The 21099-nt window shown below is 35.3% G+C and overlaps 2 protein-coding genes and 1 long non-coding RNA gene across 3 annotated transcripts; all 3 read left to right on the forward strand.

The window, feature by feature from the left end:
- The first annotated feature begins 858 nt into the window (after positions 1-858).
- Positions 859-2744, forward strand: LOC133673990 (uncharacterized). The gene has a single exon (XM_062094951.1). The coding sequence runs from the start codon at positions 1076-1078 to the stop codon at positions 2507-2509; it is 1434 nt and encodes a 477-aa protein (XP_061950935.1). The 5' UTR covers positions 859-1075; the 3' UTR covers positions 2510-2744.
- Positions 2745-10326: 7582 nt separating this feature from the next.
- On the forward strand, positions 10327-11244 carry LOC133704547 (uncharacterized). Its single transcript, XR_009844085.1, has 2 exons — positions 10327-10913; positions 11011-11244. It is a non-coding gene; the product is annotated as an uncharacterized LOC133704547 (long non-coding RNA).
- A 5420-nt stretch (positions 11245-16664) lies between these two features.
- On the forward strand, positions 16665-19164 carry LOC133699889 (transcription factor GTE7-like). Its single transcript, XM_062123400.1, has 4 exons — positions 16665-18267; positions 18369-18573; positions 18659-18807; positions 18914-19164. Exons 1-3 carry the CDS (start codon positions 16861-16863, stop codon positions 18709-18711), a joined length of 1665 nt encoding a protein of 554 aa, XP_061979384.1. The 5' UTR covers positions 16665-16860; the 3' UTR covers positions 18712-18807; positions 18914-19164.
- Positions 19165-21099: the final 1935 nt, after the last annotated feature.

Genomic DNA, 21099 nt, shown 5'->3' on the forward strand with positions numbered 1-21099 from the left:
TCCCAACATTGCCCATACTCGTCCATTTCTGAAATTAGGAGCATCTTTTTAGCTTTTTAACTATAAAAATATTTTCAAGCTATATTTTACTACGAGGACTATTTCCTTCACAGCTTTATTTAATATCCAATTTTAAACCAGTCATTCCGACATGTACTAGTGATTTTCTACTTTACATTTTAAAAATCTGAATTTTAGATTATTTTGATAAATATATTTTATTAAATACATCAAGTCAATATAAAAATATAATTTAAGATTGTCACATTAAAATACATAAAGGTTAAAACAATAAATTACCTGAAATATATTTTATTGTCCGACAGAAAAATCGCATCAATGCATTCATAAGATCTCTCTCTCTATATATATATATATATACCTGTAGGATAATGTAGAGTAGCATATCAAAAAACGTATCCTCCGAGAGGGAAATATCAGCATTCTGATCAATCTACTAATCTAATCCTTTCTTTGGAGTGTACATCTCAACTAACCCTTTTCAACTGATTGGAGTGTTTTCCGCATGCTTCACTTCCCAGCTGGCACGTGTTAATTATTTTTTATATTTTTGAATCATTTTAATTTATAATATTTAAAATAATCTTTTAAATATAAAAGAATATTATTTTTATATATTTTAAAATAAAAGATTTTAAAAGATAATTACCAAAGTTACCCTCCAGCTCCTCCCTCACCCTCCCCCGGTCAACACGTCACTGTCTTATCACTTTCTCTTTCACCCTCTCAATCGATGCTCATCGGGACCCCACCACTCTACCCAGAAAGTCCATCTAACCCTTGTACTGAACTCTCCCTCTGGAACCGTGTTTCACTCTATTCCGTCCCTCCCCATTTCTCACACCACCACCTGTCCCAAACACCCAATAAAACTGCACATTGCACAAAAAGTCCATCAAACCTTCAGTGCCCACAGCAAAACGAAAAAGATCTATAAAAGATTTGTCTAGTCCGCTCGGATTCTCTCCCCTCCTCCTCAAGTATCATGGCTTGCTAACTATCCAGCGCGCACAAAAAGCCACAGGACTCTATTTTCTACCAAAAAAATTTCTTCATGGAAAACAACTATTCTTTTAATTCATACCCGGATTCAGGCGACTCGTCGCCCAGATCTCGTGAAATTGATTTTGACAACCCGACACCATGGGAAGAACAATCGCAACAATCTCAAAACTACAAAGTTAAGTTCATGTGTAGTTATGGGGGCAAGATCCACCCGCGTCCGCATGACAACCAGCTTTCTTACATAGGTGGAGAGACCAAAATCCTTGCGGTTGATCGAAACCTTAAATTCCCTGTCATGATAAGCAAACTCTCAGCTCTTTGTGGTGACACCGACGTGGCGTTCAAGTACCAGCTCCCAGGTGAAGATCTTGACGCTTTAATATCTGTCACTAATGATGATGATCTAGAACACATGATGCATGAGTATGATCGTCTTTATCGTGCCTCTGCTAAGCCTGCTCGCATGAGGTTGTTTCTTTTCCCGGTTAACCCGTCACATGCAAGTTTCGGGTCCGATGGTGGCAAATCGGATCGGGAGCGCTTTGTTGAGGCTTTGAATTCGGGTCCGAGTCAGGTTGTGGAAGCAACCAAAACGCCAGCGAATAACGTTGATTTCTTATTTGGTTTAGATAAAGGAGCTCCACCACCGCCTCCGCCTGTTAAAGTGCCAGATTTGCCTGAAATCCATGTTGGGTCTGGTCATGATGACAGGTTTATTGGGTCGGATCCTTCGAATTTGCAGGCCCACTTGCAGAGAATGCAAATTAGAGAACATGAGCAATCAATTGGGTGTAATAGAAAAAACAGCGATGAGAATTTGGTTGGTGGTTATGCTGCCGCTGGCGGTGATTATTACATGCAAAAATTGCCTGAAAAGGTGTCTCCGGCGAATCTACCCGTGACAATGCCACCCCAGGTGACTGCTCCACCGGGTTATTGGCCGGAGAAACAGGCTGCTGGAGGTGGGTTTCCGGCAGCCGTGGCGGTGACCACTGCACCGGGTCAAATGGAGCAACCCGTTTATATGATATCGGGTCCAGCTCAAGGAACTGCTTATCACGCACCTCAAGTAATGCGACAGGTTACCGGACAAACGGGTCAAGGATATTACATGCAGAGAATGGGTGCTCCAGGGCATGGTCCTGATGTTTACAGGGAGCAGCCGGTATATAATGTGGTCCCACAACACCATCAGCCCCCACCACCGATGGGTCCCATGGGAGTGATGAGGCCCAGTGGGCCTGGGGTAGCAGTGAATGATGGCGGATATGCACAGGTAGCGTATGATAGTGCGGTTGGTAGACAGGTTTACTACACTGCGGCAGGTGGTGTAGTGCACCACCAGCAGCTGCAGCAGCAGCAGCAGATGCCACCACAGTTTCAAGGTATTGGTGGTGGTGAGATGAGACACGTCGGCGGTGGTGGGCAATTGGCTCCTGAAGTCAAGGTTGTTACAACAAAGGTGACGCAGACTTCAGTGTGATTATATATATATATATATATATATATATATATATATATATATATAATAGATATGCAGATGTGTTTTGCAAGTTAAAAAAGTTTTTTTATTTTTTACTGTCCAACTTTTTGTACGCAGTGGTGGCGGAGATGAAATGAGTTTATTATCACCGTAACGCTAGTAGTTTGTTTGACTTTTTGTTGATTTCTTGTTGTTGATTGGTTGTGCTAAATGCTAATGTCTTTTTGATTAGTTATTTGGTTGATCTTGATCATGATAGGTCCACTTGTCTGGTTTCAATCCAGCAACATTATTCCCAGCATTGAAATGTGGAATTTACACTCCATTTTTTTAATTTTATTTTAAAAATTGTTAACAGATAGTTTCTCACCTAGGTTTTTTAAAAGGCTTAGTTTGGCTGGTGTCACTAGTTTCAATCCAGCAAATATTATCCGAAAGATTCTCCTCTCTCTCTCTCTCTCTCTCTCTACTATTCTTCCGGAATTTTTCTGCTGTTGAAAGTGATTTCCCTTTTTCTCTGAAGTAACATGTTCCTTTTGTGTTCCTAAATAATTATTTTACTTAGGTGGTTAGTTCGAGGTTGATAGTGGATGATATCTTAATCTTGACTTTTGCTTTGTGGTGGATGATTATTGTAATAGTAACTTTCTTTATTTATTTTAAAAATATTTATTTAATGTTTTTATATATTTTAATTTATTGATGTTAAAAATAAATTTTAAAAAATAATAATAAAAATATTATTTTAATATACAAATAAATGATGAAATGATATGGATGCAAAAAGTTTTGGTAAAACAACACATTTTTGTATGTTCCAAACCGCAACATTTAATTAAATGTGGTGGTTTCCAATCAAGACATCCATCCATTTTATATCGTGGTTGGAAACTGTGAAAAAGATAAAATTAATTGATGTGAAATCATAGTTGTACACTGCAAAATCTATTGAAATTCAAGGCAAACTAGTTGACTAGTTTGTTAAACTGGTCAATCAATTTATTAAATTGGTTGACTAGTTTGTAAGGAAAACTATAAAACTTCAAAAACCAGGATCCTAGAATGAGGTTTTTTAAATTTTAAGATCCGACAATTAGAGTAGTGATTCTATGACTACTTTAAAGAAAATGGTCTCCAGTCGGATTAAAAGTTATAGTCCATTCGAGCCATTATTATGGTAAGGCGCAATCAAACCTACTCTTGGGTTTAAATCTGTTCTATTGATCCATAAATTTATTTGTTAGGTCATTCATGTAATTTGTCTGTGACAAATCCACGTCTAACTACTTAAAATCATTCATGAGAATTACTGTGTAAATAATAACTTTTTAAGATCCACATCTGGAAAATACTAATTTAGCAACGAAAAAGGAAAAATATCAATGTATGCTTTCCACACGTTATATGAAAACTAGTGTGTGTGTGTACAAACATCGTAATCTAGTCCAAAAACAATACATCTTAAAGATATAAAGAAAAAGTCCTTAAAATAACAAATCACTTTGGGTAAATTTAACATACAACCACTTGAAACAATCATAACATGATTTTTATAAATGGAATTAAAAGAATAGGATAGCTAAACTTATGGGAAAAAAACACTAAAAAACAATTAATGGCTATACACAAAATGACTAACAATGTAAACAAGACAACTTGTTTTCATAATCAATTTAAAAACACTAAATTGTTAGTTTTTTAGCCTCTTAAGATGTAGCCCAAACAAAGACAACTTAACAATGATAATGACCCCCTACTGCTTAAAAAACTCTTAATCCTAGCAAGTAAACACACCATCTGGATATTGCTTTTCTTGTCAAAGTAAAACTAACATGCTTATAACCGTTATCAATCTCAGCTCAACTACATGTAGTTCTTACAAAATTATTCATGCTAAAAAAAGCAATAAAATCCCTTAGCCCCCCATCTTAATTGAGGATGCACAGAACTAAGTCGCTGCCACTTTGTCTCCTTGTTTTAAAATTCCAAGATCCAAATGTTGTGGTCATCGTCTTTATTTTGTTCTTCAACCACCAAACCACAATTCCAAAGACATTTATGTTGTGAATGAAGAATTTTTCAACAGAACCTACATCATTTATTTACCTGGGTGGACCTGTAACCAAGGTTTTATTTCTTTTTTTTCCAAAAGAAAGCCAATCAAACTTATCAAACCTAACTAACAAAGAAATCAAAGAAACAATTTGAATTTCTACACTTTGTTATGGGCTCCATGTTGTTAACATATAAAGGAAAAAAAAAATCAAATGAAAGCCTATAAAGCAGTTTATGTGCTCCACATTGACAATAAATCTCTGAGCATATAAATAACAGAGCTATAACAACAAATTTAACTTAACTAACTAATTATTTCAAGCAAGGTGTTAAACTGAAGACATATTCAATGTTGCACCAACCAATTACTGGCATCAAAAGGTTAGCCATGAAAAGCATATACGCATACGACAATATGGATGAACTATAAAAAAGAGGGGAATCTGCAAATCTGTCTGCCTTTAAAAAGGAAGAAAACAAAGGATAAATAATTTTAAAAACAAACTTCTCGCAAACAATGCCATTGCTGGTAAGTTCAAAGGCATGGGAAAAAATAGAGAGGCAAAAAGTAAAGCACAACAAAGCTACAACAGAAGAGGTCAAGTTTCTTGAAGCTCATTGAAAAGAAAAAAACTAACTACAAACACATCTAATAAGGCTATAAAATCACAGGGAATATTCTGGAAGGAATTATTCCCGAAGACCCTTGTAGATCATTCACAATATGTTCTATGACCTTAACTTTCAAACTGTATCAGCTTCCTTTTTAATGGATATCTTCAAGGGTTGTAAATCTTCTCTTGAATGAATACCTGCACAAAGTCCCTTAGAGACCCTCCAAAGATCAAGTCAATACGAGGTATTTTGTGTGATAAAAAGACATTAATGAAGGTATTAATGAACTTTTATGAAGATAGAGAAGAAAGAGATGTAAAAGAGGATGTAGGTGTGAGAGAAGAAGAGAAAGAATGTGTTTATGTCTGAGAGCATAAGGTTTCAAACCTTTTTTCAGTGTACTCAAGCTTTCTTTTATATTATTTATCTTGACTTGCTTCATACGACATATGAGGGATAAAGATGTAATCTCATAATAGTAAAATAATATTATTCCATTGTTCATGCCATCACATCTCATTAATATAAGTCTAGACTGCTTGTTCATAATTAATGGAATGTGATGGGTATCATAATCACTAGACCAAGCCTAGAGTAGAGGAGACTTAGAGTGAGGTTACTTTTAAGCTATACACTGAACTCAGGTATATGTGGGTTCAGCTTGCACGCTGAACCTAAGAGGAGATAGGTTTAACTTGCACGCTAAACCCAAGTGTACAGCTGAACCCAAGAGAAGTTCGGCGCGAACATGTTATGGCCCGACTTGGAGTTTGGGCGCGCAAAAAACATAACCTTATTTTGGGTTATGACTTTCGTGTGATGGCCTTTGAATGAGGGGGTTTAGAAAATCATGACCCATCAACATCCAAGCAAGCACAAAAAAGACTGTAATAAACCTTCCAAGCGAGAAAAACTTACACAGAACAGCAGAGGAAGACATGCAAGTCGTAATCCTAACAAAGCAATTATCTGACTAGAAAAAAGACTAGAAAGGCTCAACAAAGCTGTTGAAAATAAATGCACAACACAAATCATATTAAAAATGCAATGAAGGGAGGAACAAAGAAGAAACTAAAAAAGCAAAGACAAAAGAGCAACATATAAAGCTTAAAGTATAATGGAACACAATGAAAGAAAAAGTAAAGTTGGGAACCTTGCCAGCAACGAAAGAAATATATGCAAATTTCAACATAAAATAACATTGCACCCCAGCTAAATCTTGTAGAAAGCACTAATGTTAATGTAGAGGATATGTACGAACTGCACAATGAGAAGAATGTTTAAAATAACTAAGCAAAAACCCAGTACAAAGATCAGTTAACCTCAGCTACAATAGCAATTTGACAGCAGTGAAGGGCAATAGGTTTAATAATAAAAAAGGCACATGTACAACATTTAAAAACTAAGAGCATCTGAAAGAAGCAACGATAAAAAAAGGAAGTATTAGAAAACTAAAATAATAGAGATAATAGAAGAGGCAATAGAGAAAAATAAGATGACTAAACTAATGGTGCAACAACAAATGACCAAAGAGTAATGCCTAAATTTAAAAGTAATAGAAACACAAAAATGAAAAGCAATCTGGAAACCTTATAACTCAACCCCAAGAAAAATCCTTACCATAAAGACTCAAGAACTGACATATCACCATGTCAAAAAACCATAAAAAGGAAAAACCAAAAACACCTCCAACAAAAGCCCATCACATGCACTTAGACAACGAAAGGCAAACCAAAAGAAAATGCCTTGCCTGCAAACTTAAAAAGAATAGGAAAAAACTAAATTCTGGTTAGACTAAAAGAAGAGCACAACTTGAGGCACAATAAAATCACATGCTGAGAGTGGAAATCTTTGTCTAAAACAAATGTGATGTTATTCCCCAAGCAAACCACAACAACTTTTCCAATACAGGAGAGAGACCTAATGTGAGGGTAAATAGGTAGCAAACCCAGTCACATGAAGCTTGAGAGAACCTTAGCATGAAAGGTAGAGATCGAGCATGAAAAAAAAACTGAAAGGGTATGTTGGCTCAGGATACTGTTCCAATCCATAGTCTTAAAAGTCTTGATAAACATGACTTTTGCTACGCGATTTAGCTTTTCTGTTAATTATAATTATAATTATAAAATATACTACATGAAACCGAGTTTTACTATATCCTAAGACTCATCATCACAATTCATATCACTATAGTTTAACATGCTATGTGAAAACATGGTTTTACTGTATCCTAAGACTCAACAACATTGTTCATATGACTGTTGTAGCGTTGTATTGACATGAACAATGTTGATGAGTCTTGGGGTACAAAATAACCTTGTTTTTGATATTTTTGTTTTCTCACAACTCGGTCCTTCAAATTTGATAGTTTTCTTTTTTGATCCCCAAGCTTTATTTTTATCACTTTCAGTCCATGAGTTTTGAAATAAGAGAGAGAAAGTTGATGGAAAATGACAAGGAAAGAGAAAAAAATTGCTTTGTCATGTTTTAGCCACAATAAGGCTAAATTTAGTGTCCATGAGTTTGTCTTGAAAAAAAAAGTTCAATGATGGTGTTTTGCTAATTAACATTCCAAAAAAAAAGTAAATCGAGACTTTAAATACGATTTGATTTTTTATTTTTAAAGTTATTTTAGGGTGATTGATTTAAAATGAGATAAATTAGGTTTCTATTATATTTTAGAGGTGTTTTATATCAAAATGAGCTTTAACCATATGAGAATACACTTTTCTATGTATATGCATGTGCAATGGTTTTTTTAAAAAAATATATTTTAGCCTAATATGAATTAAATAGTCTTTTGATTGTTAATTTTATAAGGTTTTTATAAATTAATTATTCTGACACTTTATTTTTTCATATAGCCACTTACATTACGATGATTTTTTTTTAAAAAAAAATATGTTTTTATAAATACAAAATTTATAAGGAAATGGAAATTTTTCCTCCAAAAATAACTTTCTCACTCATTTATTGTTGTTGTTGTTATTGTTAAAAAATAAATAAAAGAAAAGATAAATTCATTGTTCACTTTCTCACGTAACAATGCTTTATTTTGTTTGATTTATTTTTTAATATTATGTTTACTAGAGATTACATGTCATTATTTGTTTTAATTTGCTTTCTACGGGGTTATTTCAGTTTTATGATCCAAGTCACATATTCGGTGGGTTAAAACTGGTTGACTTGAGTTTTTTTATCTTTTTTTAATTGATTTTTTTAATTTTATCTTTTAATATTGAGTTACTTTCTAAAAGGCTATTACGGTCTTATGATCCAGATTATGGATTTTACTGGTGAATCCAAGATGATTTAATATGTTGTTGTCTCAATATTAAAAAAAATCATTTTGAATTTTTTTTGAGTGAAACTATATTTTTATTATTTGTCCAGGTTGCTTTTGAACCTGACAAATTGACTGAGTCATATCATATCAATCTACACATGATTTAATTTATTTTTTTTTATTAAAAACCACATTAGTAATTTTTAATTTTTTTTTATATTCATTTTTTTTTATCCAAACTGCAATATAAGGCGGGTAAATTATCTAGTTTTTCATTATCCACTCAATCTGGTGCTCGTAATGTGGACTTGAAATGTAATTACAGCATGGTGCAAGCTCTTATAGGTATCGTTCGTATATTCCAAGGTTTTAATTTTGACCACTTCTATAAAGATCAATTCATTTTATGTATATGATTTATATAAATAAAAATGTTTACCTGCTTTAATTTTTGCAATATGAACACAAGGTATCAACACCCTTTAATAATTCATGCGCTGCTTTTGTCTACTTTGATCCTCCACACTAGATTGCACATACAGTTGGTGTAGATTTAGAATTTGAAATATTGGATTTAGACTCACTCTATTTCCAAAAAGTATTTTTGTTTGCACATTACGTTGATAATTGACAGGACAGCACATCCAAGGTTCATAGCTCACCGAAGAAAGAGGATACTGCTTGGTAGCTGGTACCTTTCAGAAGCATAGCTAGTAGAGCCAAAATGCATGGTGAAAGCTTCGCGTATTCATCTTACACATCAGTTTTATCACATCTGAAAAATGCAGGGCATGACATTGCTAGTGAAAACACGATATACAAAAGAAAATGCATGCATAAAGACCATGAATGTCTAGAAACGTTGAGCTGTATAAGGGGGGGCCTGCAACAAGATGAAAGGTATAAGTTGTTTTATTAGAGGAAAAGGGAATAAAGTGAAATGGAATTCCCTGTAAAGTGATGAGAGCATAACTAAGAGAATCGTTTCTTTATATATATATATATATATATATATATATATATATATATATATATATATATATATAGAGAGAGAGAGAGAGAGAGAGAGAGAGAGAGAGAGAGAGAGAGACATTTTTCAGGTGCTCAAAGCACCGTGGCAAGTGATAAACAGTATTGCCAGAAATGGAAACATGGGTATCATTTCTTGATGATCCCGTGTTTCACTAAACGCAGTTCTAATCTGGTTATTGAAAAGAAATGAAAAAAGCAAAAAAAAACTATGAATTGCCAAACGGACTCAGCCTGCAACCATGCTAATAAAACAACCACACAAGGTACTCTCAGGATCAGTAGTATTAGCCGAATTACATGCAAGGTATTCGAATACTTATATTAATACAAAAAAAAAGAGAAAAAGATAACCACACAAGTCTTACAGTGTGCAAGGAACATTTGCTAGAGGGACTCAATATTCTTGATGAAGACCACTAATACGCGCTTACAAACCGGAAGCTAATGTGAAAGCTTTCCATTTCTGTAGGAATATTTAGCACAGTGGATGCAGACCGGAACAGATCAATCTTAACAGGTGGTTAGGCCTCTTTTAAGGAGAACTTAAAATCTAGAGCAACACGATTGCTTTCCAATTTGCATGCCTATAGTGTAGATATCTATCCTTCCCCAGTATCCACCGATTAAAACATAGCTGAACTAACAAAACGCCCAGTGATTATTTAAAAAAATACATTAACGTAGTTCATTAGAATTTTAAATCATCACAAATGCAGAGGATGACCGTCTGAAAATGGACATGTTCCAGTTCATCCAATGCATATATAGTTTATACTTTAGGGGTGCTAGCAATACTTGACAGATATGTCTCTCTGGAGCTTTCTGTTCCTTTCCTCACAAGATATTCCCTCAGCTTTCTTGCACAGATAAAGAGGCCAAGCGTCTAAGCCCACAAACCCCATCTTCCATCAACTCTTTTTGGTTTTTGATCTGTCTTTTGCCAATATGAATGACCCCAAGTATGGTTATCCGTACCACCCTCAAGGTATTACTTGTTTTATTTTTTCTTTCTTATTCCTCTTTGAATGACAATTCTTTGTCATCAGTACTGGTGGTTATATGTTACTGTCATCAATTAAGGCACTTGCATGTTGCACCATACATACAGATGCATCATTGTCAGCATTTAATCCCAAGTCATGGACTGAGAACTTTTTTCTTCTTGTCATCATGGTACTAATGATAATCCAATCTTAGCTTCGACGGTTAGATGGCAGCTTCCTTGCTTACAAACTAATTTTACAGATGCAAAATAAATCGGCAGAATTGAATGGATCCTAAGCAAGCTACGCGCACCAATTTTTTTATTTTTTATTTTTTTTTTGCAATTTTAGTTTTTCTTGGCCAGAATAATATGATGCAGGAGTTTATCAAGGGCCGCCTCCCGTGACGGCAAGTAGGCTTTCTTGAGGGATGGTATGAATTCTATATTTGCTACATGCTCATAACTCTGCAGTAGTTGTCATGTTGATGATCTAAAGATTGTTCTTTTTATCGTACATGTGATTTGCAGTCTGGCAGCTTTATGTTGCTGCTGTCTCTTGGATGAGTGCTGCTGTGACCCTGCAGTTGTATTCGTCACCTAATGATGCCTGTGATTATACGGCACAAAGAGTTTTTATGTGTGTTATATTAGGACACATGTAAAGGTGTTTGTTTGATTATATAGATAAAACAATTGATTGATGAGTATGCAATATGATTCCGCTATCTTATAATATCCCTTCATATATTTTTTCGGATTAAATTTATCTTTTATTGATCTTGAAGTATCTTTCTAGTGCATTTCGGTGACCAGGATTTAGCTTTGGCACATTCAGGATGTAGTTTTCCCATTTACCTTTTATCTTCATAATTAATATCAGATGCTACCCTTTTGCATATAGATTAGCAGCAGGAGTGGTAGAGATGAAATGTCGATTCAATATGCTTTTAAAAAATAAACTGATGTAACTTAACAAGGTCTGAAGTTTGAAGAGATCATCACTTTCTTTCAGGAAATTCAGCATGGATAGTTCAGAACTTTGTGCTGCTGTGTGCTAGGTAGGAATAGACCAAAAACTTCATCAGCATATCAAAACTGAATTATATAACGTATAACAACAGTATTTGGTTAGTTAGTAAGGCCAAGCCAGCTGCCCAGCAAAATAAAACTTGGCAAAGTATACCTGGTATTATGATCTAGACACTTCAATTTATTCAAGTCACTGTACATATATAAATGGGGATTGCCTCATCAATCCAAAACTCACGATTTTCACAAAAATGAGATTTTGAATGCTACTAGTAATTCGTATACGATGTTGCTCATAAACCCTTTCCTGTCAGTACTATGCTCCCTTGAACAGAGGTAATCCCCGCTGTTACGATTACCTGGATTGCCATCTGCGCATCCATCAGGGCTGGTTGCCAAAGCATTTATCCAACTCACTTCTCAGATTTTAGCAGCTTCTCAAGGATTCCTGAAAATGACACATCAGCATTTTTGGATGTCAAAGTGTTCAAAATCTCGACATGCTTTAGGGGGATTCTGATTTCTGAATTGTCAAAAAAAAGTTTCACTGGCCTTGCTTTCGAGGCTTATATCCATCTTCTCAATTTCTTTTGTGAAGCTTAACATCATGAACAAATAATAAGATTATTAACAGTCTTTCTTTATGTCTTAAGTGCATAGATTCTGCAGCAATGGAGTATACAGATATGCGGTGAAGTTTTCATAAGTTGTGCACTTCCAAATTAGTTTGGCCGGCAACAGTAGATGTATCATGGAATCAGTACTCAAAGAATATGTTCTAAAAATGTGGAGGAATCTGGGTTTGAAAATTGTCAGATTCATTAAAACCTATTGCCTGATACCATGTTGGAACCTCAAGATCTCTCTGTCGAGTTCATCAACAAGAGATGCCACATGCATCCAATTGTGATATTGACTCTAACAACTTGCCCTCCAAAATACAGGGTTTTCTTGGGCCATTTCTCCAAATCAAACACCAAAGCGAAGCAGCTCACACCATTGAGAAACCTTTTCCAGACAATGATCTCATTCGTCAAAAAGAAGAAGAAAAAGGTTTGTGTTTCTGTAAGGTTTTTTTTTAAAAAACCAAGTGAATTATGCATAGCCCTTCTTTGATGTGAAACAAGAACAGCACAGCACAGCACAAAATATGTGATTGTGATTCCAAAACCTCTGCAAGATGGGAAAAGAAAGAGAATTGTCAGAGCAAGAGGATTAATTTCTTTGTATAGACAACTCAACTAACATGAAATTTGTGAAGCAACAACCTTTGGACGGTTTCGTCTATGCTTTAAGATCAACACACAGCATCTGATCATTAGGGTCCTAGAAAATGGACCAAATGTCAAAGGAAAGGACCATTATAGTGTCCTATCACCATTGCCATTTGACATTCGACCCTTCTGACTGAAGAAACAGTAAAACGAAAAAAGCCAGCAGAGTAATGGGGGCCCTTTTCTCCAGCTTAGACGTTTTCATAAAATTTGAGCTGAAAAAGAATTTGATGAGTACATAAGAGCGAACTGAATTGATTTCTTCAATAGATTTAAAGTATACTTCAATAACAATTTATTATTTTTAAAAAAACTAATATAAAATAATAAATTTTAAAAAAAAACAATAAAACAAAAAATATAAAAGGATCTCACGTAAACCTTTCAAACCAATTATCCGAGATATTAGATCAGAAATATCATACATAAAAAAATAATAAAAGTTAATTTTTAATAAATCTAATATGAAATAATAAATTAATACTATTATTATTCTTGTAGTTATTATAACTATTATTAATTTTGTTATTATTATAATAACAATGACAAATTAACCTACTGAAAATTTCATTTTACCCTGAAAAGAAAACATTTGGATAGTTTTTGTAAGAGTAAAATCTCACTGTTTCAATCAACGGTAAGAAAAGGCATATTTATACATTGAAAACCCCGAGGCTCTTAGCTTTTAATTTAAAAGGTTGGCTAAGCGAAATAGGGAGTGGGAAAGGCGACACGTGTCATTTTCCTTTTTCTTTTTTACTCTTAACAATTTGGTTGGCGGGAATTTCAACTCGTACGGATTTCTGAAGCCATGTACAAAAATAGTGACATTCCATTACCTGACCGGTGAGTTGTATCGAGTTATTGTTCTGTGCAGTGATCGAAGAAGAAGAATCCAAGTCTCCCAAGTCCCCACCCACTCTCATGAATCTTTGCTAATTTAGCTGGTGGTCCTTTTATTATTCTTATTATTAAAATGAATCTCTGAATCTCTGTACCTGCATGTATAGACTAATCTTATATATCATGATATTAATAATTATATAAATTTTTAATAGTCTGAATTTTATAAGATTTAAATTAATAATTTTTAAAAAATAAATATAAAACTTGACTAATTGAGTTATATGTCTCAGGATTGTTAGTAATCTTTTTGTTTGTGTTTAATAAATATTTTTAAAATTATTTTTTTAATTAAAAATATATTTAAATAATAATTTTTTAATTTTTACAATTTATTTTTGATATCCATGAACATCCTGGAAAACTCTAAAATGAAGTATTGAATCAGGGTTTAGAAATAAAAACCTGATTCTTAGATTAGTTTTTGGTGGTGAGAAAAAAAGATCCAATGCTTAAATCCTTGAATAAAGACCTGTTTGTTTTAAAAAATTTAAAAGTTTTTTCTTAAAAAATATTAATTTTTATTTTATTTTATTTTTATTTTAAATTAATATTTTTTTTTAGATTTTCAGATTATTTTAATACGTTGACGTCAAAAGTTTTTTTAAAAAAATAAAATTTTTGTTTTAAATTAATATTTTTTTTTTTAGATTTTCAGATTATTTTAATATGTTGATGTCAAAATTTTTTAAAAATAAAAAATATTATTTTTATGTATTTTTATATAAAAAACATTTTAAAAAATAATTATAGATATACATACTTACACAGTAAATAAATGGGGGAAGCCTCGTTGATTGTGTTGATGGCTAAAAGATTTAACTTGGTACAAGGGTGTTCAATAAAATCATCAAGATCCGAGGCCAAAACTATATATTTGACCAAAGAATTAGTTCATGCAATTAAAGACTTTGCAGAGATGATGATAGACGAGTTAATTTTTCAAGTCCAGTGGAAGAACATGTGTCTTGTCATCTTAAATGTGCAAAAAACATTGAGAATACCTCAAAAAAACATCCTTGAAAGTTGAACCACTCCTCGTCTCCATTAATAATCATACCTGTGGGACATCACTCGTCTTCCATTCGGTTCGGTTCTTCCTATCAACCATCTTCTTTTAAATAATGTTGTTTTAGTTTTTTTCGTGTATTATTTAAAGTTGAGTGGACTGGATATTTACTTGAATTAACCACGTAGCTGTGTTTGGATTGTAGTGTTTAAAATGTTTTTTTATTTTTTAAAAGTTATTAATTTTTAACATTAATATATTAAAACAATTTAAAAATATCATTTCCACCACGTTTCTAAACACATTATAAATCAAGACATTGATCAACTTGTAAAATCCCCTGGGTTTCACTAGGTCTGAATCATTATAAAACCTAGCTCGGATTAAACTCCAAATCAGCCTCCCTGGCTATCTTCCTCGATTTCGGATTTATAATTTGATAAACAGGAACATGGATATGGATAAGTAGATTATTGTAGATCTGCCATGGAAACAAAACAAGCACAAGAAAGATAGGAAGGGACAGGTTGGCCGAACTAGGAAAGGACAGAGGTAATGGATGATGATTCTCGTGATTTCTCTGCCGATCTCAATGGGGGGGTTTGACCCGATACTTCAACAAATAAAAGGACAGCTTGTCGCTCAATTTAACACTTGCATGAATACCACTCGAGAGAGAGAGAAGAGAAGGCAAGACGGATTTCTTCACACAAAATCAACATCACATGGCCAACAGTTGAAGCAATGATGTAAGATTTGCTTTTCAGCTTCATCATCAAATGCCATCAATTCAAGAAATACTCCACTACTGTGATCAGTTCTCTGTTCCTAATGTTATCTACATCTTGCAGTGGAGATGTTCATGGCACTTGCCTTGCTCTTTGCCCTTCTTTCAAACCCCAGAATCACGTTAAAATATTACAGATGCATAGCAGCGGTACCTGTTTTAGTCCCTCGAGGGAGGAGCTCCGGGGGGAAAAAGAGAGTAAAACCCACCCACTTGTATTTATTTATGCATTCTAAGCGGCGAGGACCAATGTAGTCATCATATAAACAAGAACTTCAAAGCGCCCTTCCCAGAAAAAAAACAAAAAAACAAAAAAAACGGATGCAATGGCAACGGAGGGAGAGGGAGTCTAAAATTTCACTTTCCCTCCCTAAAAACACTGTCGGACCATTTTTCTGTGTTTAGAATAGTGTTCTAAATAGTATTTTTTTAAAACAAAAATTATATATTTTTGAATTATTTTATTGTGTTAATATTAAAAAATAAAATATATATTATTTTAATTTATTTTCAAAATAAAAATATTCTTTAAAAAACAATTACATCAAAACTGCCGTACCTCCCCTTGATGAAATACTGCTGCTGTACTGCACTGAATTTGCCTGAGATCAAATTCATATATTATTTATTCTTTTTTCTTCAGCCACTGCATTCAATGATTACTTTCGGAAACAAAAATTTGATATATTTGCAAATCAGAGAGAAAAAACGAACTCCTGCCTTTTATATTTGCGTGGGGAAGGGTGATTTTGTAATCTCATCACATTAAAGCAGAAACCTCACTTCCGCCACTCCAATCATTCTTCCCTTCGATGCAGATATCAAATGACTCAATTACCCTCACATGCATACGGTATTATCACATGCGCGTTAACTTCTCACTTACGCCGGACCACCCAGCTGTTCTCCCTCCACCTCATCACCCCACTGGGCCCTCACAACTAGAAAAACCCTAAATTCACGACAAATTCAACCCAAATTCACCCTAAATCAAAATCACAATCCAACGCCTCTAAACACCACCGCGTGTCATCGACATCAGATCCTCACCATCCATGACAGGTCTGTCGGTCAGGTTACCGGGCAGCTTCTCAAGAAACAAAACTAAAATCAATGGCCCAGATCTTGACCGTAACATCTTCGGGCAGATCTCATTGCCTTTAAGAACCTACCCCCGCCTCCTATCTTCCTCGCTCTAAATCAATCCCTCACAAACCCTAACCCTTCACGTCTGTTTGATTTTTAATCTTTTGGGAGTTTCCAATTATATTTTCTTGGCGCGCGTGGAGGCAAAATCCCTGCAACGCGTGTCAGTCACGCTCCACTTGATTCATGTTAAATGCTCACCGGAGATCTACCGGAATCGTACCGGACTCATGGCGTCAGCTGTCTTAGCGAACCGGAACGAACCCAGTTGGACCCAGCCACAGCCACAGCAACGCGGTGGTGGAGCTAAATTCATGGGCAAGATCCCTTTCTCTAACCCTAACCCTAAATTCTCCAAAAAACGCCAATTTCAACCACCACAACAACCGCAAATCCTCGACGTCGATGAGTCTCCGTCAGCCGCATCAGATGACGCGTCGTCGATAAACCGCCGTCCACAGAACAATCACCAAGATTTCAACACCGGAGGAGTCGTGACGTTCAATGTTGGCTCGTATTCAAAAAAAGAATTAATCGAGCTAAAAAATCGATTGGTTCATGAGCTTGAAAAGATCCGAGAGTTGAAAAATAGAATCGAATCCTCCGATTCCCAGATCCGGCAATCCTCCAATTTCAGCTACAAAAAACAAACCTCTACAAACAAGAAAGTATCAGGCAACAAGCGGCCGTTTCCGGCTCCTTCAAATTTTAACAATTTGAAGCGATCGAATCCAGAGAATGCGCAATTGATGAAGAATTGCAGTCAAATTTTGTCAAAATTGATGAAGCACAAATTAGGGTATATTTTTAATTCTCCAGTTGATGTTGTTGGTATGCAATTACATGATTATCATGATATAATCAAGAGCCCAATGGATTTGGGTACGGTAAAGTCAAAATTGACCAAGAATTTTTATGAATCGCCAAGGGATTTCGCTGCTGATGTTAGATTGACTTTTAATAATGCTATGAAGTATAACCCTAAGGGTCATGAGGTTTATATGCTCGCTGAGCAGTTTTTAACTAGATTTGAGGATTTCTATCGGCCGATTAAGGAGAAGGTGGGTGAGGATTTTGATGAGGAGGAGAATGATCAGGTTCAAGAAGTGCAAGCGAGTTCGTGGGATCATATTAGAGGAGAGCCAGAAAGGGTTAATCAAATTGATGATGACTTTATGCAAGTTACAGCGAAATCTGATCCAATTGGGCACCAGATGCATCAGCAACCACTACAGCAGCCAACCGGGTTGAATCAAAACCCTAATTTGGTGAGGACGCCTTCGCCAATGAGAATGCCCCAAGTGAAGCCAGTGAAGCAACCAAAACCGAAAGCAAAGGATCCAAATAAAAGAGAGATGAGCCTCGAAGAGAAGCATAAGCTGGGAGTGGGGTTGCAGAGTTTGCCACAAGAGAAAATGGAGCAAGTTGTGCAGATTATTAGGAAGAGGAATGGGCATTTGAGGCAAGAGGGTGATGAGATTGAGCTTGATATTGAGGCTGTTGATACAGAGACGTTATGGGAGTTGGATCGGTTTGTGACTAATTACAAGAAGATGGTTAGCAAGATAAAGCGGCAAGCTTTGATGGGTATAAACAACAATGTGGGTGCTATTTCTACCAGCGAAGGCAATAATAAGGTATGTGAACTGTCCTAGTTTTCTAGTATGCCATTGTTTCTTTGCTTTTTATCGGTTTTGTGGTAAATATATGGTTTGCTTATGGGTGTTTTACTGTGTAGGATGTTCCTGGGAATGATAGAATGGAAGTGGTAAATGAGGCGAAGAAGCCAAAGAAAGGGGATGTCGGGGATGAAGATGTGGACATTGGTGACGAGATGCCAATGAGTAGTTTTCCACCAGTGGAGATTGAGAAGGATAATGGCCATGCAAGTAGCAGTTCTAGTAGCTCCAGCAGTTCAAGTGATGATTCTTCATCTTCAAGTGGTAAAGCTCAATCCTGATGTTGCGGAGTCTAAATTTCACTGAGTTTATTGTGGTGCGGAAATGCTAACCTTGAGTTAAATTGCAGATTCTGATTCAGGGAGTTCTTCAGGGAGTGATTCAGAGGATGCGCATTCATGATGAGCTCTTTTTTTCCGAGTTGAATGAATGCTGGATTGCTTTAAAGCTTTTCAGGAGAGGGTCTTTGAGGTTCTTTGGGATTGGGTCATGGATGAGGTATGTAGCAATTCGCTTGTTGTTGTCGTTGCTGTTGAAAATCTAGTTTTTCCATCCCCAGTAAAAGACTGATGGAGTTGTACGAACCCTGGTGCTTTTTGTACAGGGAAGGGTCTGCAATTGTGTTGCGGTGGTGGGCTGCTGCCTGGGAAGTGGCTTTGCATTGACCGGGGGCCGAAAGCGCTAGCTTTTGTGTAAAAAGATGAAGAAAATAGTAGAGAGAGAGATGAAGGTGTAGGTTAGGAGGGTAAGAAAGTGGTGACAAGGTAGAGCATAGACTGTTAGATTCTTAAGAGAGATAGTTGAATCACTTGTACACGTTACAACACTTAATACATGATTTTCAGCATCAGCGAATGCTCTCTCTCGCGTGATTTATATCATTGATCAACTGATGAACAACCAATAAGACACTCCCAATTCCCAAGTTTTAAACATTTTGCACAAACACGAAAGGAGGACTGGACTAGGGATACCCAGAAAATCAGCGGTGCTTTCTTTCCCTGCCAGAAAAGCTAGGAAGCGAAGCAATATCCCATCTCTGCAATGGATATTTCGCTAAACGGACAGGTGTGCCAAATAAATAGATCCAACAGGTGCAACTAATTAGCATGTGAAATTTGGTAGAAAAGTGTCCTTATTCTTTCTACTTAAGATTTGTGTTTTTTTTTTAACTTCACCCCTTCATTTATTTTTTTCTTTCATGTTTTGTGCTTCTTTGCTTTTGTTAGTTTTTTAATTTAAGATTCTTTTATTAGTTCAAAGCGTCTAATGTATTATTATTTTAATATTTAAAAGAATTTTTTTTATCAATTATTCAGATTAATTATAAATTTATAAAATTAATCATTCATATCGAATTAGTTTTAATATAATTTAATTGGAAACTCATTCCAATAAACAGCTACAGCTTGTCAGAATTTAATAATATTATAAAAAATAGTAATAATAATCCCCTGTACACTTTTAATGTTGTTTTTTATGTGTAAAAAGATTGATCAAGCCCGCGGCTGATCTGATGGCGGGGCAACGGACTCGTGCTTTACTTAATTATTATGCTACCTAATGGGAAAAAAGTGTGATCAGGCCATGTGCTTTTCTCATCTGGAAAAATATTTGTCCATAGCCACCGTTCGAACGAGACGAGGTGCGAATGTTAATTTGCTGTGCCCATTAGACGGCCAATACTCGAGCGAGCTCTCCATGCCGTATTTAAGGAGTTGCTGGCCTTCCAAGGCTTTTGTTAGACAGAGATTGGATTCTTAGCTCGCCTCCTCTTTTTAATGTCCTTGTTCTTTCTAATGGCTAACATGGGGGGCCTAGTCATATTTGGAATTAATTGTAAATAGAGTAACGTGGAGATTCTTCTATCGTCACTGTCTCCTCGTCAACTGAAATCCTAGGTCTCTGCCTAGGAACAACTTCATTGACGTCAGGAGAAACATGAGCTTTAAGAGTTTGACCTAAGAGGAGGACTAAAATGGTAGATAGATGGATTTGAATCGATAGAATTGATTATGCATGAAAGAAACGCCATTGTAAATAGGCAAGATTAGCAATCAACTTGCTACAGTCCATTTCGGTCATCGAGTTGAAATTTCAAATCTTTCATGCCACTAATTTGTAAGACATTCGCCAAATCCTGTGGAATTAAGGTTCTCACACGCTCTAAACTGAGGGGAGAGACAAGAGAAGGAATGTAATAATTGGGCTCTCCAAATTGAAGTTAGCGATGCCACTACTAGCAATTCATGTAGTGGCAGTGGTTCATTGTGTTCAGAAAATTATTCACTGAGAAGAAGAAGAAAGCGGTAATGTTTTTTAATAAATGAAGTTTCCTGCTAGTCACTTGCAGGTGGACTTTTTACCACGGAAGTTTCGTATGAACACAAGGGCGTTGCTTTGAAGATTGTACGTCAGCCACCATTGAGATATTTCTTAGCAAAACCTAGTTTGAAAATGACCTTACTAACACAATAATAATTCAAAAATGCTGTTTTCAATCGTGTCATGCTTCAATTTTGCAAGAAGCATTCCAGCTTGGTAATTGGTAAATTAAACTTGATTGGTGCCGCGAAACATCTCAAGTTGTACCCAAAAAACAAATTCAACGCCCACAAAAAATTGTTTAAGAGACGGTTGTGTTTCCAAGACAGAAAAAGAAATTTGAAAGTTGGATTCAACTTATTAATTTGAAAGTATAATAAAAAAATAATTGGCTTGAGCAAAGTTGGGTTAATATCAAAATCAATAACTTAATTCATGAGATTGAGATAATCTTAGGATAGAATC

Source organism: Populus nigra, chromosome 1, assembly GCF_951802175.1.
Source record: "Populus nigra chromosome 1, ddPopNigr1.1, whole genome shotgun sequence".
Classification (NCBI taxonomy): Eukaryota; Viridiplantae; Streptophyta; class Magnoliopsida; order Malpighiales; family Salicaceae; genus Populus; species Populus nigra.

What these genes read in the sequence shown, in the direction of transcription:
- LOC133699889 (XM_062123400.1), top strand. Translation starts at nt 16,861, where the DNA reads ATGGCGTCAGCTGTCTTAGCGAACCGGAACGAACCCAGTTGGACCCAG. An exon ending in CCAGCGAAGGCAATAATAAG is followed by an intron (nt 18,268 to 18,368) that starts GTATGTGAACTG and finishes TTTACTGTGTAG; the next exon opens with GATGTTCCTGGGAATGATAG. An exon ending in TGATTCTTCATCTTCAAGTG is followed by an intron (nt 18,574 to 18,658) that starts GTAAAGCTCAAT and finishes GTTAAATTGCAG; the next exon opens with ATTCTGATTCAGGGAGTTCT.
- LOC133673990 (XM_062094951.1), top strand. Translation starts at nt 1,076, where the DNA reads ATGGAAAACAACTATTCTTTTAATTCATACCCGGATTCAGGCGACTCG.